General features: G+C 45.8%; 1 protein-coding gene across 3 annotated transcripts in view; it reads left to right on the top strand.

Annotated features, from left to right (window-relative positions):
• Positions 1–15,250, top strand: part of LOC121269076 (growth factor receptor-bound protein 7-like) — a 293,792-nt gene that overhangs the window by 96,776 nt on the left and 181,766 nt on the right. For all 3 annotated transcript variants that reach the window (XM_041173519.1, XM_041173521.1, XM_041173520.1), the window contains exon 2: positions 4,615–4,708. In XM_041173519.1, coding sequence (XP_041029453.1) covers positions 4,615–4,708 — 94 coding nt within the window. The remainder of the gene's footprint in view (positions 1–4,614; positions 4,709–15,250) is intronic.

The raw sequence follows: 15,250 nt of genomic DNA, 5'->3' as shown, positions 1-15,250 counted from the left end.
TGAGGGATGTGGAGGGATGGTGGGTGAGTTTGAGGGATGTGGAGAGACGGTGGGCGATCTTGAGGGATGTGGAGGGACGGTGGGTGAGTTTGAGGGATGTGGAGGGACGGTGGGTGAGTTTGAGGGATGTGGAGGGATGGTGGGTGAGTTTGAGGGATGTGGAGGGATGGTGGGTGAGTTTGAGGGATGTGGAGGGATGGTGAGTGAGTTTGAGGGATGTGGAGGGATGGTGGTTGAGTTTGAGGGATGTGGAGGGATGGTGGGTGAGTTTGAGGGATGTGGAGGGATGGTGGGTGAGTTTGAGGGATGTGGAGGGATGGTGAGTGAGGTTAAGGTCAGTTAATAAGGGACTGAGCTGTTGGATGCTATGAGATTTTCCTGTTCTTCAAGGTTCTTAGGTTTTTAAGTGATCTTTAACCATTATCCAGAATGTCTATAAAGATTTCTGCCTGATCAAATTGCACCAGCTCAAAATTTCGTAATTGTATTTTTTTACAGAAGTTCAGGCAACTTCAATACCTGTGGATATTTTAAATAAAAACACTTTGGTCAATGGAGATTTGGGCTCTTCAAACTTGTTTCAAAAATGCCAGTGACAGTGACATTGTTAGACAGTCACACGATTCCTAATCTTGAAAGAAAATAATTAAAAGCAGAAGTGTTGAGAGAATAACTAAGCTGTGTGGAGTGACAAGTGTTTGTGGTCCAGTCCCCCAACAACTGCACTAACAACTTACCAAAAGCCCAGCTCAAACAGAACATGCCCATTACTACAAAGACTGATACACAGTGCATAGAACTTCGTCCTGAGTTGCAGCTTTGATGGTTTTTCAGATCAATTTAGGATTAAGTGGGTGAACCCAGGCATTAGATTGGAATTCATAGAATCACACAGTAAGGAGGAGGCTACTTGGCCCATCATTCTAATGATAACTCTCCAAAGGAGCTAGCCAATCAGTCCCACTCCTCTGCTCCCTCTCTCTTACCTTGCAAACTTTTAATCTTCAGAAATATATCCAATTCCCTTTGGTAAGTTACTACTGAATCTTTGAAAGTTTCTCCTTATTTCCTCTAGTATAATCCATAATTGTGAACACATCTCCTAAATCTCCCCAAAATCTTTTAGCTCTAGGCTGGATAGGCACTGACATTCAGTTCTTCATCCTACTAATGATATTCTGGGTATAGGAATCTCTGTGGTGGAGAGAGGAACAGGTTTTGCATTTTTTCCAGCAGCTCCAGGCCAAGAAGTAATGAGCAGATTCAGGTAAACTCTCCAATACTTACAGCACGTACTTCATTCTACCAGTGGGCCCTGTGATGTTGTCAATTATTGTTGAATAATACAATTGGTTTTATGCTCGACGCGTGCACACAATGGGAGCTGGGTTGAGAGTTTCGGGATAGCCAAAAATGCATGGGAAATTGTGCTCTCTGTGTTACCCAGCAAGGAAATGTCATTTATGGAAATCCAGTAACTCGGACTGAGTAGCAATACATAGAAACTAGGAGCAGGAGCAGGCCATTCATCCCTTTGAGCCTCCTCTGCAATTCAATATGTTCATGGCTGATCCTTGATCTCAACGCCATATTCTCGCTTTCTCTCCTTACCTCTTAAGGCCACTAATATCCAAAATTTTATCAATTTCTTTCTTGAATATACTCAGTGACCCGGCCTCCACAGCCTCTGTGGTAGAGAATTCCACATGTTGACCACCCTCTGAGTGAGGAAATATTTCCTCATCTCAGTCCTAAATGGTCTGCTCCATATCCTGAGACTGTGGCCCCTGGTTCTAGACTCCCCAATCAGGGAAAACATCCTCCTTGCAATCAGTCTGTCTAGCCCTGTTAGAATTTTATACGTTTCAATCAGATCCCCTCATTCTTCTGAACTCTAGCGAATACAGGCCCAGTCGAACCAATCTCTCCTCATATGACAGTCCTGCCATCCCCGGTATCAGCCTAGTGAACATTCACTGCACTCCTTCAAAGGCAAGTATATCCTTTCTTAGGTAGGGAGACCAAAACTGCAAGCAATACTCCAGGTGTGGTCTCACCAAGGCCCTGTATAACTGCAGTATGACATCTCTATTCCTGAACTTAAATTCTGTTGCAATGAAGGCCAATGATGCTTTACCTGCTGCCTCTCATATGATCATCTATTGTTTTCAGGGAGAAAGAAGGGTGAAAGATTCCATGATCAGGGAGAGTTTACATGGGCTGTGGGAGTAAATTCACAGGGGTGATTGTGGGATGGAACTGTACATGGGCTGTGGAATGGGTGGGATTAATAGGGTACCCCAACTTTCTCAACAATTCTCTCTGATGAAATAGTTGCAAATTCATTTAATTTAAGAGTGTTGAGGGCATGAGAGACCACTGACTTCCATCTCATCAGCTAGGGCCAGATCCCAATACTAGGTTCCACAAACAGACAATACCCTTTGTCCAGGAATTAATGTAATCATCAGCCCAGATGAAAAGGTCATTGACCTGAAACGTTAACTTTGTTTCTCTCTCCACAAATGCTGCTGGAACTGCTCAATATTTCCAGTTTTTTTGTTTTTATTTAACATGATCTCCTACTACTGTTAATTTCCCTTTGTTTCAGATGATGTTCACTGAATTGAAGTGAAATGTTTTTACAGACTTTTTCACTTTGTTTTATGTTACAAACTAACCACTATGTTGTTGTCTTCCTCAGGTCCATCTTATCACTGGTACAATGCTCACTTCTCATATGAACTCTCTTCCCTTGTACTTCCCAAACTTAAAGCATCAATCTACACTCTTTCCCCCTCGCTGCGTTGAATTCCACACTAATCACCCCATCTCACACTCAGTTCAATCTTTTCTGAGATCTTGAAGTTGTGGAACACTTCACTTTTCACAGTTTTTCTTCCCTCTTACAATATACAGCTTGTAAAATTCACACCTGCCTCCACTTCTTGCTGAGTTTTCAATCTTGCTGCACTCTAGACCTTTGCCCTTCACCTGGGACTTCTCAATGAGTTTGGTTACATCAGGTCACAAAGAGAGAACCCTGTGCTACACCAACAAATTACCTGGTCGAAATTCACCCACCCTGAAAAGTAGTTGCTGCCTGTTTGCCCATCATGGTTGCAACCTAATAGTGTGGTGCCTATTATATTTAGCATTATTGTTCCAAATAAAACATGAAAGTTCTCAAGCAAAGTCCTGCGGATGCAGGAAACCTGAAATAAAACAGAAGCGCCTCCATTCAGTCTGAAAACACATCACCAAGCTTCCTGTCGCCTGTAATTTTAATTTTCCACCTTGCTCTCACGCTGACCTCTGTCCTTGGCCTCTTGCAGTGTTCCAGTGAAGCTCACAGTAAGCTTAAGGAACAACACCTCATATTTCGACTGGGCACTTCACAGCCTTCCAGACTCAACATTGAGGTCAACAATTTCAGACACTATTCTCTGCCACCATTTGTTTCTTTTTTCTTCCCAGGTTTCAGTTTTACTCTCGTTTTTCCCTTGTGGTTTTTGCTTTTGGACAGCATTTGTTCCTCATTCTGCCATCCTGCTCTAGACACATCTTTTTTTCTTGTTCCATTACCATTTCCTTGGTCCTGCACCACAACTCTTTCTTCATTTAATTTCTCCTGTCTTCTGCCCCTCACAGACCTTCCTGTTTGTTCTTTTTCCTACACTCCCCCCTTTTACCTGTTTAAACCTATTACACTTCTAACTTTCCTCAGTTCTGAAGAAAGGACATTGACCTGAAATGATGGGTGGTATTTAATACAAGTGACAGGAAATCGAGTGAAAGCCCTGTATCACCTCCTTTTGGAAAAGACCCACCGGGCCTTTCCCAGGATTTAGGGCACTGGGGGTGGGAATCCTGCCTCCGGCCTCCCACCCACCCACTCCCCCCACTCCCTGGCAAGAATTGCCAGCCAATCAGAGGCTAGCAGCTGTGTATAGCAGATACCAGAGGAGCAGTGGCAGCTTCTGGAAACATACCCACCACAGGCCTACGATTTCCCAGCAACCCAGCCCACAGGGGAGTGAGGGTGGGATGGAGGTCGCAGGGTGGGGGTCGTTGGCTGGGGACTGAAGGGGTGGGGGTTGGCAGCCAGGGCAGGGGGTTGGTTCTTAGCAGTGTAACATCCCTTAATTAAGTACTGGTCTTCAAAGGATACCCCACCCCCACCCCCACCCCCACCACCCCTCTGGAAGCTCACCTGCACGCAACCCCAACAAGCTTTTCAGGCTTCCCATGTGGAGACTCAGTGGCCAGTTCTGGTTAAATACCTGCAGTGATAGGATGAGGCCATTAAGTGGGCATTAATTGCCCAGTTAAGGGCCTCAATTGGTGGCAGGGCTGGAAGGCCATCAGTGAGCCTTCTCGCCCCAGACTTAATCAAGGCTGAGGCAGGAAAGCGGCAACAACCCCACCCGACACCCTCCACCCAATTAAATCGCCTCCCTCCTGGCTCCAAACCCACCTTGGGTGGGGCATTAAACTCTGCCTGTTAACTCTGTCTCTCTCTCCATAGATGCTGCCTGTCCTGCTGAGTATTTTTAGAACTTTCTATTTTTCTATTGTAAATGGAAGTTCTCATTCAATTCCTTGTGTTTGCAGGAAAATGTGGAGAAGAGACCAATCTGTAGGTTGCGGGAGTGGATTAGAGGTCAGCATCAGGTATTATCCAGTGATACCACAACCAAACGTCAAGGTAGGAGAGGCTAACTGCATCGATGACATGAAATTGTCCAAAGCATTCTTTCTCCTGTAACCAAATCCTGTGATCTGGTTAGAGGTCTCATGGACACAATGAAACAAACCATTTTTGCAGCTCAGTTTGAAGATGCCATTGTCAGTGTTCCATGAGATGTGATGCATGTGTGACTGAAGTGAAACTCACAGCCAAATTGAATAGACTGACAGTAAAGCATACAGAAAATGGAGCTAAAGGCACCTATAGTGGATTCCTCTTTGAGAAGTTCACAGAATGAAGCTGAAAATTGTGTGACGCAAGTATACAAATTGAGCAGTTTATAAGGTTATCTGTGCCACATGACCATAACTCACTCTCAGGTATCTGTTTTTCCATATATAAAGCCCTCCCAAACCTCTCGATTATATTCCAGTCTGTAACTCACTCCTGTGTATCTGTTATTCTATATATAAACCCTCCAAACACCACGATTGGATTCCAGCCTGTAACATAAGAACAAAAGAAACTGGTGGACTGAGCCATTTGGTCCCTTGAGCTGCCAGCATTCAGTAAGACGATGACTGATCTGATTGGCCTTAGCTCCACTTCCCTGCCTGCCCCCCAATAACCCTTGACTCTCTTGTAGATCAAAAATCTGTCTAACTCAGCCTTGGATATACTCACTGACCCAGCCCCCACTGCTCTCTGGGGAAGAGAATTCCAAAGATTAATGACCCTCTGAGAGAAGAAATTCTTCTTCATCTCCATCTTAAAAGGGAGACCCCTTCGTTTGAAATTGTGTCCCGTAGTTCTAGATTCCTCTCAGCATCCACCCTTTCAGGCCCCCCTCTGAATATTATATAATATCACCTTTCATTCTTCTAAACTCCAATGAGTATAGACCCAATCTGCGCATTCTTTCCTCATTAGATAACCCGTTCAGCCCAAGAATCAACCGAGTGAATCTTCTCTGAACTGCTTCCAAGACTCACTCTTTCCTGGGTATCTGTTATTTTATAGGAACATTCACACCACACAAGTGCCAGGCAATGATCATCTCCAACAAGAGAGAATCTAACCATCATCCCATGACATTCAATGGTAATACGATTGCTGAATCCCCTACCAACAACATCTTGGGGGGTGCCATTGACCAGAAATTGAACTAGACTACCCACATAAATACAGTGACTTCAAGAGCAGGTCAGAGGCTGGGAATTCTGCGGTGAGTAACTCACCTCCTGATTCCCCAAAGCCTGTCCACCACCTACAAGGCACAAGTCAGGAGTGTAATGGAATATTCCCCGCTTGCTCGGATGAGTGCAGCTCCAACGACACTCAAGAAGCTTGACACCATCTAGGACAAAGCAGCCCACTTGATTGGCACCCCATCCACAAACATTCACTCCCTCCATCACCAACACGCAGTGGCAGCAGTGTGTATCATCTACAAGATGCACTGCAGGAATTCATCAAACCTCCTTCGATAGCACCTTCCAAATCCACGACCACTGCCATCCAGAAGGATAAAGGCAGCAGATGCATGGAAACACCACCACCAGCATGTTCCTCTTCAAGCCACACATTCTGACTTGGAGCTATAATGCCTTTCCTTCACTGTCGCTGGGTCAAAATCATGGAACTCTCTCCCTAACAGCACTGTGGGTGTACCTACACCAGGTGGATTGCAGCAGTTCAATAAGGTGGCTCACCACCACCTTCTCAAGGGCAATTAGGGCAATAATATCACCTTTCATTCTTCTAAACTCCAATGCGTATAGGCCAAATCTTTGCCAGCAACAGCCACACCCCATGAAAGAATTTTTAAAAAATAAATCCACAGAACATTCCCTCTGCGTTTTTCTGTCAAGGAAGATTTCTTGCTGAAACTTCCATAAGCAGGGCCTGTGCAAGGACAGGTAAGACCATAGGACATAGGAGGAGAAGTAAGCCATTCAGCCCTTGGGTCTGCTCCACCTTTCAATGAGATCATGGGCTGATCTGATAATCCTCAACTCCACTTTCCTGCCTTTTCCCCGCAACCCTTGATTCCCTTACTGATTAAAAACCTCTATCTCAGCTTGAATATATTTAATGACCCAGCCTCTACAGCCCTCTGCGGTAAAGAATTCCACAGATTCACTACCCTCTGAGACAAGAAATTCTCCCTCATCTCTGTCTTAAATGGGCGACCTCTTACTCTGAGATTATGGCCTTTGGTCCTAGACTCACCCACAAGGTGAAACAACCTCTCAGCATCCACCCTGTCAAGCTCCCTAAGAATGTTATGGGCAGCAGCTTGGGCTGAGTGAGGGGGCATGGGCCTGACCCGCTTGAGTGCAAAATGACGTGTGATATTTTGGTCAGCGAGCACACGTGGCAGTCGGCCGCGTGCCTGTCAACAACAAACAGGCATGTTAAGGCCGTTAAGGTAATAATTGTTGGCGGGCGGAAGGATCGGCCAGGCAGTCTTTGGATTTTTTATGAAACCTCATCCACGGGCGGGATGAGGTTTCCAACAGGAATTAAAAATAAAATGAAGATGTTTCAATCTCATTTATAACATGTCCCTGCTCATGTGACATGTTTTTAACATTTTTCAATCCTTTACTTATGTTTTTAAAAATCTTCAGCCCCCTGAGGCAGCTCTGTGCCTTCAGTGCGCACACCCATACATATGTACAAACTTCCACTCTGGCCACTCTCCTGCCCTCACCCTGGCAGCGCTCAGTGTTGCAGCGCACATGAAATCGCAGTAGGGGCCCAATATCGGGCAGCGCTTGGTTTCCCGACTGCTCACAGGCCTACCAGCCACACGCTCCCGACAAGGTAAAAATCCTCCCCTACATGTTTCAATAAGGTCACCTCCTATTCTTCTAAACTCCAACCCCTACTCAACCTAGTTCAGTTTCTGGTCAATGGTAACCCCCAGGATGTTGATATTGGGGGATTCAGTGATGGTGATACCATTGAACATCAAGGGGCAATGGTTTGATTCTCTCTTGTTGGAGATGGTCATTGCCTGACACTTGTGTGGCGTAAATGTTACTTGCCACTTGTCAGCCCAAGCCTGGATATTGTCCAGGTCTTGCTGCATTTGGACATGGACTGCTTCAGTATCTGAGGAATCGTGAATGATGCAGAACATTGTGCAGTCATCAGCGAACATCCCCACTTCTGACCTTAGGATGGAAGGAAGGTCATTGATGAAGCAGCTGAAGATGGTTGGGCCGAGGACACTACCCTGAGGAACTCCTGCAGTGAGTTCTGGAGCTGAGATGACTGACCTCCAACAACCACAACCATCTTTCTTTGTGCTAGATGTGACTCTGCCCATTTGATTTTCCCAATCTATATGAAGATTAAAGTCACCCATATTTAATCTACTGCCATTTATGTACTGCTATGTCCTTTAGGACTCGGCCAGCTCAGTCAATAGTGATGCTGCTGAACTCTTGCTGATGGATATTGAAGTTCCCCCACCCAGAGTATATTCTGTGTCCTTGTCACCCTCAGTGCTTCCTCCAAGTGGTGTTCATTGTGATGAGGATTCATGAGCTGAGGGAGGATGGTACGTGGTAATCAGCAGGAGATTTTATTGCCCATGTTTGACCTGATGCCATGAAGCTTCATGGGGTCCAGAGTTGATGTTGAGGACTCCCAGGGCAACTCCCTCCCAACTGTATACCACTGTAAATATTGTCCAATATCCTGTTCCAGCACAGATGCGAATAGGACTTGGACAGTGATAGTAAGCTAATTCCTTTCCTCTAACTGTGTATTCACCATACCTGTCTTGAGTGTTCACACTCTTAGGTCAGAGGCTAGGAATTCTGTGGCAGATAACTCACCTCCGGTCTCCTCTCAGCTTTTCGACCATCTACAAGGCACAAGTCAGAAGTGTGATGGAATACTCTCTACTTGCCAGGATGAATAGAGCTCCAACAACACTCAAAAAGCAGATACCATCCAGGATAAAGCTTGATTAGCACCCCATCCACCACCTTGAACATTCACTCCCTCCACCACTGACGCACAGTAGCAGCAGTGTGTGCCATCTACAAACCGCACTTCAGCAACTTACCAAGGCTCCTTCAAAGCACCTTCCAAACCCACAATGTCAAGCACCAAGAAGGACAAGGGCACCTAGAAGGACAAGAGCAGCAGACACCTGCAGTTCCCCTCTAAACCACACTTGGAAATATATCGCCGTTCCTTCACTGTTGCTGGGTCAAAATTCTGGAACTCCCTTCCTAACAGCACTGTGGGTGTACTTACACCACGTGGACTGCAACGGTTCAAGAAGGCAGCTCACCACCATCTTTTCAAGGGCAATTAGAGATGGGCAGTAAATGCTGGCCCAGCCAGCAAAGCCCACATCCAATGAATGATTTACATGAAACTCATTCTGCACTCGTTTTATTGTTCACAATTGCAGCATTTTTAGTGCTCGATTTCCGACAAGCATTCTTCCTTTAAAGTATAGTTACAGTGTCCACCCCCTATTCCCTTACCCTCCTGAATGAACTATCATGAGATAAGGAATTAAACTGTCAATGATACAGCATGACTTGATAGGAAGGAACATTGTTACACTCAGTGGGCAGGATTTTCAGGTCGTCAGGTAAGTGCAGCGGGTGGGTCTGGGAGCGGTCAGGAAGTGGCACGCTGCCCACGATCAGCCCCCAACCACGATTTCACGCTGCAAGCGTGAAACATGCGCTGAGAAACTCAGCGCTGCTGGGGTGGGGGCAGGAGGAGGGCGAGGGCTGAAGTCAGCACAGGCGTGGGGGAGCATGCAATGAAAGCTCCCTGAAGGCAGAGAGCTGCCTCAAGGAGCTAAAGTATTTAAAACCAATGAATAAAGTTTTTAAAATTCTGGAAAACCTGTCCACACAGCGGACTCATTCACCTTAACATGTAAATTTGAAAAATTCTGCCCAAAATTTTTTATTTTTTATTTAATTACGAAAACCTCGGCCCACCTGTGGATGAGGTTTCCTCAAAAATACAAAGGCCATCTGGTCGATTCACTCACCCACCAACCATAATGTTGGACGGGCAGTGAAAAATACAGGTTAATTAATTGGTTAATGGCCTTAATAGGCCTCTTAATTGTCGGCGGGCACACTGCCAACTCTTGTGCACGTCCGCCAACTAAAATACCATGCAAGTGCACAATGACGTCGGGATGCTCGCCCTATGTCATCATGCACTATTTCATGCTCGTGCGTGAGAGGCACACACACACACGCCAAGAGGAAATTTCTGCCTGGTATTTCTGCCCTGTTTTGGCTCAGACTTTCTCCAGGTTTCTGCTTCATTCAAACCGAAACTACCAGGTACACAAGTCCCTTTATCAACACAAGTGTGCCCATTACTGCTGAACGACATCATTTAAATCTTTGCTGGGTGGCCGCACTACCATGAAAACAATAGTTAAGTGCTGACATTTCCACAGTGATTTGACATCCACTGTTCAAGAAGCTGATTCTAGAGAATCATAAAGAACACTGACCCAGAGAGAGCTGGGGAGTGATTCAAAGGAAGCTGTTTAATCGCTTTCTGATGGAGCTCTGAATTAAAAGTCAGTCTGAATGTGTACAGGTGTTTTAAACCTGACTCATTCCATTCAGAGGTGGGGTAATATTGGCTGGGAGACTCTGTAAAGCAGGCAAACCTTAGGGCTGGGCTTGGGGGATTACCATCCGGATTAACCCTTTGTGGCAATGTATGAAGACAGTCCAGGATCAATTGTCAACACGAGAAACTAACACAGAATCCGAGTTCTTGTTGCTCACAGCTGGTTGCCTCAGAGATTGTGGTGTGGGCAAGGCCAGACCCTGGGGCAGTAAACGTCAGTTTGGAAATAAGCCAATACAGTGTCAGCATCTCAAGAAACCAGCACGGATCGTGTCAGCTCTCGCATGCAATTGGTCTTGCAACACTCCAAATAAAATAAGAAAAAAGCACCTTTGATAAGCTAGTCGTTCCACAGTTATAAGTTCAGAATAGGCAAACATCCTTCCTACTAGAGGCATGATTATGGTCTGAGTACAAGGTTTCTTATCTGTAGCAGATAGATCAAGGTCCTTGAGGAGAAGGATATGTTCTGTTTGTGTCTTGGCCTTCACTCAGTGGATGAAGGTAGGAGTCAATTTCTGGTGGCTTCATTTCTTGCAGTCAGAAGAAGGACTTGCAAGTTTCCTTAACCATCGTTTCAGTTTTTGGGACAAGGTGATTGGACATTTTAACCCATGACCTTTGGTTATTAAGGAATTAACAGCCAGTTGACAGAGGCTAACCTAGCTGTGACTATCAGCATTACACAATCAGGATTCACCCGGTTAAATCTACAAACAGGACTGTCCCGGCAGACCGATCGTGTCAGCCTGTTCCTGCCCCACGGAACTCATTTCTTGCTATCTTTACTCCATTCTCTCTCCCCTTGTCCAGTCCCTTCCCACCTTCATCCGTGATTCCTCTGACACCCTACATCATATCAACAATTTCCAGTTCCCTGTCCCCAACCGCCTCCTCTTCACCATGGACGACCAATCCCTCTACACCTCCATCCCCCACCGGGATGGTCTGATTGCTCTCCATTTCTTCCTCGAACAGAGGCCCGAACAATCCTGATCCACCACTACTCCCCTCCATCTGGATGAACTTGTTCTCACACTGAACAATTTCTCCTTAAAGTCCTCTCACTTCCTCCCAATAAAAGGTGTGGCTATGGGTACCTGCATGGGCCCCAGCTATGCCTGTCTCTTTATGGGGTATGTGGAACACTCCTTGTTCCAGTCCTACTCCGGCCTCCTTCCTCAACTCTTTCTCTGGTACATCGATGATTGCTTCGGTGCTGCTTCATGCTCTCGTCGGGACTTGGAAAAATTTATTAATTTTGCTTCCAATTTCCATCCCTCCATCATTTTCACATGGTCCATCTCTGACACTTCCCTTCCCTTCCTTGACCTCTCTGTCTCAATTTCTGGTGATAGACTGTCCACCAATATCCATTACAAGCCTACCGATTCCCACAGCTACCTCGACTACAGCTCCTCACACCCCGCTTCCTGTAAGGACTCCATCCCATTCTCTCAGTTCCTTCGTCTCCATCGCATCTGTTCTGATGATGCCACTTTCAAAAACAGTTCCACTGACATGTCCTCCTTCTTCCTTAACCGAAGTTTTCCACCCATGGTGGTTGACAGGGCCCTCAACCGTGTCTGGCCCATCTCCCGCGCATCCGCCCTAACGCCTTCTCCTCCCTCCCAGAAACATGATAGGGTCCCCCTTGTCCTCACTTTTCACCCCACCAGCCTCCACATTCAAAGGATCATCCTCCACCATTTCCGCCAACTCCAGCATGATGCCACCACTAAACACATCTTCCCTTCACACCCCCGGCAGCATTCTGCAGGGATTGTTCCCTCCGGGACGCCCTGGTCCACTCCTCCATCACCCCCTACTCCTCAACCCCCTCCCACGGCACCTTCCCATGCAACCGCAGAAGGTGCAACACCTGCCTCTTTACTTCCCCTCTCCTCACAGTCCAAAGGCCCAAACACTCCTTTCAAGTGAAGCAGCATTTCACTTGCACTTCCCTCAATTTAGTCTACTACATTCGCTGCTCCCAGTGTGGTCTCCTCTACGCAGACTGGGTGACCGCTTGTCGGAACACCTTCGGTCTGTCCGCAAGCATGACCCAGACCTCCCTGTCGCTTGCCATTTTAACACGCCATCCTGCTCTCATGCCCACATGTCCATCCTTGGCCTGCTGCATTGTTCCAGTGAAGCTTAATGCAAACTGGAGGAACAGCACCTCATTTTCCGACTAAGCACTTTACAGCCTCCCGGACTGAATATTAAGTTCAATAATTTTAGATCATGAACTCTCTCCTCCATCCCCACCCCTTTCTGATCCCCCTTTTTTCTGATAATTTATATAGATTTTTCTTTTCCCACCTATTTCCATTATTTTTAAATGTATTTCCATCCATTGTTTTATCTCTACCTTTTAGCCTATTTCGATCTCTCCTCCCACCCCACCCCACTAGGGCTATCTGTACCTTTACTATCACATTCCTTAGATAACATCACCAGCTTCAACACCTCTTTGTCCTTCTGGTTATCTCCACCTATCACTGGCCCTCTATCCAGCTCTACTTAAACCAGCCATCCTTAAACCAGCTTATATTTTACCTCTTTTCTATTTTTCCTTAGTTCTGTTGAAGAGTCATACGGACTCGAAACGTTAACTGGGTTCCTCTCTGCAGATGCTGTCAGATCTGCTGAGTTTTTCCAGGTATCTTTGTTTTTGTTTTGGATTTCCAGCATCCGCAGTTTTTTGCTTTCACCCAGTTACTATTGGCCCCCTCTAGAATTAGCTCAAAGCGACATTGCATACATCCTCAATCTCACTTGATCCCAAACACCTGCTTCACAATCCTTCAACCAGTTTAAAAAGCTACTGATACTAAAGCACAATCATCTCATTCTCAATACAGAGACCCCAAGAATTCAATGCAGTGAAAAAATTACTAAAACTGTACCAAGAACAAATCCCTTGGGGAACATCACCTCTCAGCACTGGTTCAGACCTATTGCCTGTAACTCCCAGTTGAGTGATTTAGTGATTAGACTGAACTCCCCACCCAATACTGGAGCTGCAATCCTGGGCTGTGATCATCTGCTCCCTGACCATCTTTACAGCCTCCACTGCAGTCTGTCACCTGTTTCCTGTATCTTCAATGCCAGACAGTGAAAATCTAAAGCACCAAACAGAAGCAGCTGATGGAGAGGTGAAGCAGGTAATTGAAATCAGATGAGATGGAGGATAGGTGCAGCTTTACACAGTCTAGCGTCATGTTTAACAAGAGGGACAAATTAACAAACGAAAACAGAACATATTGGAAATACACAGCAGGTGTGTCATTGCCTGAGAGGAAAGGACAGGCTGGTGCTTAGGGTGAGATCTGGTCAGTCACACACCTGAGACAGCAATCTGTCTTTTCCCCTTCCTACACTAATGGATACATTGCAGTTTCCAGGAAGTCAGTGGAATTTGGTCTATAAATTAGAAATTATTGGTGAAGATCTTACACAAAATAATTCATTATTCTGGGAATTTCATTTCTAGAAAACGAACCAGGAGCATTACTGTGCAATTCCAGAAATGGTAGGTGTTGGATTCTTGGTAATCGATTTGCTGATGGAGGTTTAGCTGTCTGCATTTCCCTTATCTCATGTCCAGGACACCACAACACAGAACTGAATGCCAACAAGAACTTATGCCTGTTCAGTGCTAGGTCCAGCTCACCGATAGACACCAAGCAGGCACTGGCTGAGGAGCTTAAAACATAACAAAAATAGGGTCAGGAATAGTTCATTCAGCCCTCGAGCCTGCTCCACTATTCAATAAGATCGTGGTTGATCACATGATCACTTTCCCACATTGTCCCCGTAGCCCTTAATTGTCTTAGTGTCCAAAATCTATCGATCCTTTTCTGGAATATATTCAATGACTGAGCATCCAAAACTCTAGAGAATTCCAAGGATTCATAACCCTTTGAGTGAAGAAATTTCTCATTATCTCAGCCCGAAATGGCCAAACCCTTATTCTGAGACTGTGACCCCATATTGTAGATTGTCCAGCCAGGGAAAACAACTTCTCAACCTCCATCTACTCTCTCAAAGCCCCTAGGAATTTTATGTGTTTCAGTGTGATCACCTCTCATTCTTAGTCTAACCAGTCTCTCCTCAAAGGACAATTCTCTCATTCCAGGAATTAATCTGTTGAACCTTTGTCACACCTCCTTAGATACAGAGGCTGAAACTCCACACAGTACTCCAGGTGTGGCCTCAAAATAGAACTTATTTAATTGCAGAAAGACTCCTTTACTCCGACTCCAAACCCTTTGTAATAAAGGCTAACATACCATTTGCTTTCCTAATTGCTTGCTGTACCTGCATGTTAACTTACTGTGATATCCAATTACAACCAAGCCTAGAATTACAACATATTTCCAGCACAGAAACAGGCCATTCAACCCATCTGCTCCATGCTGATGTTTATCTCCACACCAGACTCCTCCAATCCCTCTTCATCCCACTCTAACAGCATATCCTTCTATTCCTTTCTCTCTCTCATGTTTTTATCCTTAAATTTGTCTACACTATTCATCTCAACCATTTGCAATGGTAGCGAGTTCCAAATTCTCATCACTCTGTCCAAAGTCAATGGACTTTTTGCTGGCCCCTCATATTTTTCACCCTATCCACGACAGCTGCCACCACAGGCAGGACCAGAAAATCCCAACCATAATTTTCAGGGCCTCTATCAGGTCACACTTCAGCATTCCCCGTTCGTCAGGAGAGAGAGATGTCCCAACTTCCTCTCCCACACCCTCTCCCCCTTCTCCCCACCTCCCTCACCCCCCCTTTCTCCAAACTCTCAGCCCCATCTCTCTGCCTTCCCCTCCCCCAACTCCCTCAAACCCATTCCCTTCTCTCCCTCTCTCTCTCTCCCTGCCCACCTCCTCTCTAACTCTCCTCCCC

Source organism: Carcharodon carcharias, chromosome 23 (assembly GCF_017639515.1).
Source record: "Carcharodon carcharias isolate sCarCar2 chromosome 23, sCarCar2.pri, whole genome shotgun sequence".
Lineage (NCBI taxonomy): Eukaryota > Metazoa > Chordata > Chondrichthyes > Lamniformes > Lamnidae > Carcharodon > Carcharodon carcharias.
This window is presented reverse-complemented; position numbering and strand designations above follow the sequence as displayed.